Source organism: Malurus melanocephalus, unplaced genomic scaffold (genome assembly GCF_030028575.1).
Source record: "Malurus melanocephalus ecotype Western Australia unplaced genomic scaffold, MMel_1.1 scaffold_2079, whole genome shotgun sequence".
Classification (NCBI taxonomy): Eukaryota; Metazoa; Chordata; class Aves; order Passeriformes; family Maluridae; genus Malurus; species Malurus melanocephalus.
In genome coordinates this window covers 271-1,710 of record NW_026625311.1, presented here as the reverse complement: position 1 = coordinate 1,710, position 1,440 = coordinate 271, and the positions used below count along the sequence as shown (strand labels likewise).

General features: G+C 43.6%; 1 protein-coding gene across 1 annotated transcript in view; it reads right to left on the bottom strand.

Moving 5' to 3' along the window:
- FKRP (fukutin related protein) overlaps positions 1 to 189 on the bottom strand; it is a 3,945-nt gene extending 3,756 nt beyond the window's left edge. Inside the window, exon 1 of the mRNA XM_057388536.1 lies at positions 5 to 189. Coding sequence (XP_057244519.1) covers positions 5 to 189 — 185 coding nt within the window. The remainder of the gene's footprint in view (positions 1 to 4) is intronic.
- Between the last annotated feature and the right edge of the window lie 1,251 nt (positions 190 to 1,440).

Here is a 1,440-nt window from a genome sequence, read left to right as displayed (position 1 = left end):
GAATGACCGCAGCGTGGCCGAAGCGTCGCGCTCGGGGACGTCCGGCAGCTCGCGGACGATGACCGTCACGCCGGGGGGGAGGGGCGGCGGCCGGCAGGGGGGGGAGGGGACAGCGAGGGGACGCAGGAGGAGCACGAGGTTCAGGGACAGGGCGGCGGCCAGGGCGGCGCGCAACGGGGTCACGCGCATGGCCACAGGCGGGGTTAATTAACCGATTAATTAATTAATCAATCAGCACATTGACCCACACCGGGGTCACGCGCATGGCTGCGGGGTAATTAATCAGTTAATTAATTAATCAATCAATTAATCAATCAGCGCGGCGCGCAACAGGGTCACGCGCATGGCTGCGGGGTAATTGATTAATTAATTAATTGATTAATCAATCAGCGCGGCGCGCAACGGGGTCACGCGCATGGCTGCGGGGTTAATTAACCGATTAATTAATTAATCAATCAATTAATCAATCAGCGCGGCGCGCAACGGGGTCACGCGCATGGCTGCAGGGTAATTAATCAATTGATTAATTAATTAATTAATTAAATAATCGGCGTATTGACGCGCACCGGCGTCACGCGCATGGCTGCCGGGTAATTAACCGATTAATTAATTAATTAATTAATCCATCAGCGCAGCGCGCACCGGGGTCACGCGCATGGCTGCGGGGTAATTAATCAATTAATTAATCAATTATTTAATTAATTAATCAATCAGTGCAGCGCGCACCGGGGTCACGCGCATGGCTGCAGGGTAATTGATTAATTGATTGATTAATCAATCAGCGCAGCGCCCAACGGGGTCACACACATGGCCACAGGTTAATTGATCAATAAATTAATTAATCAATCAGAGCATTGACCCGCACGGGGGTCACCCACATGGCCGAGGGGATCCGGTGATCAGCCAGCCCGGTAATTAATTCATTAATTAGAGCATTTATCAGCCCATCGGTGTGTTAATCAGCCTATCAATTAGCCTAGTAGCATGCTAATTAGCATGTCAATTAACCTATTAATTCACCTATTGGTTTGTCTACTAGTCTATCAATTAATCTATCAACATATTAATTAGCATATTAATTCACTTATTAAATAGTCTATTAACAGATTAATAAGCATATTAATTGACCTATTAATTCACCTATTGATTTGTCTATTAATCAACTTATTGGTTTGTCTACTACCGTATTAATTATTCTATTAGCCTATTAATTAGCATATTGATCAATTTATTAATTAGTCCACTGCTTATCCTATTGGGTTGTCAACTAGTACATTAATTAACCTACTAATAACTAATTATTTGACTGATTAATTAGTCTATTAATTACTCAGTTTGTTAATCCATTGATTAACTCCTTACCGGGTCTTAATCAACAAGCTAACAACACTCAGTATGCAGTTCATTAATTAGCTCACTATTCTAACAATTAGTTAATTG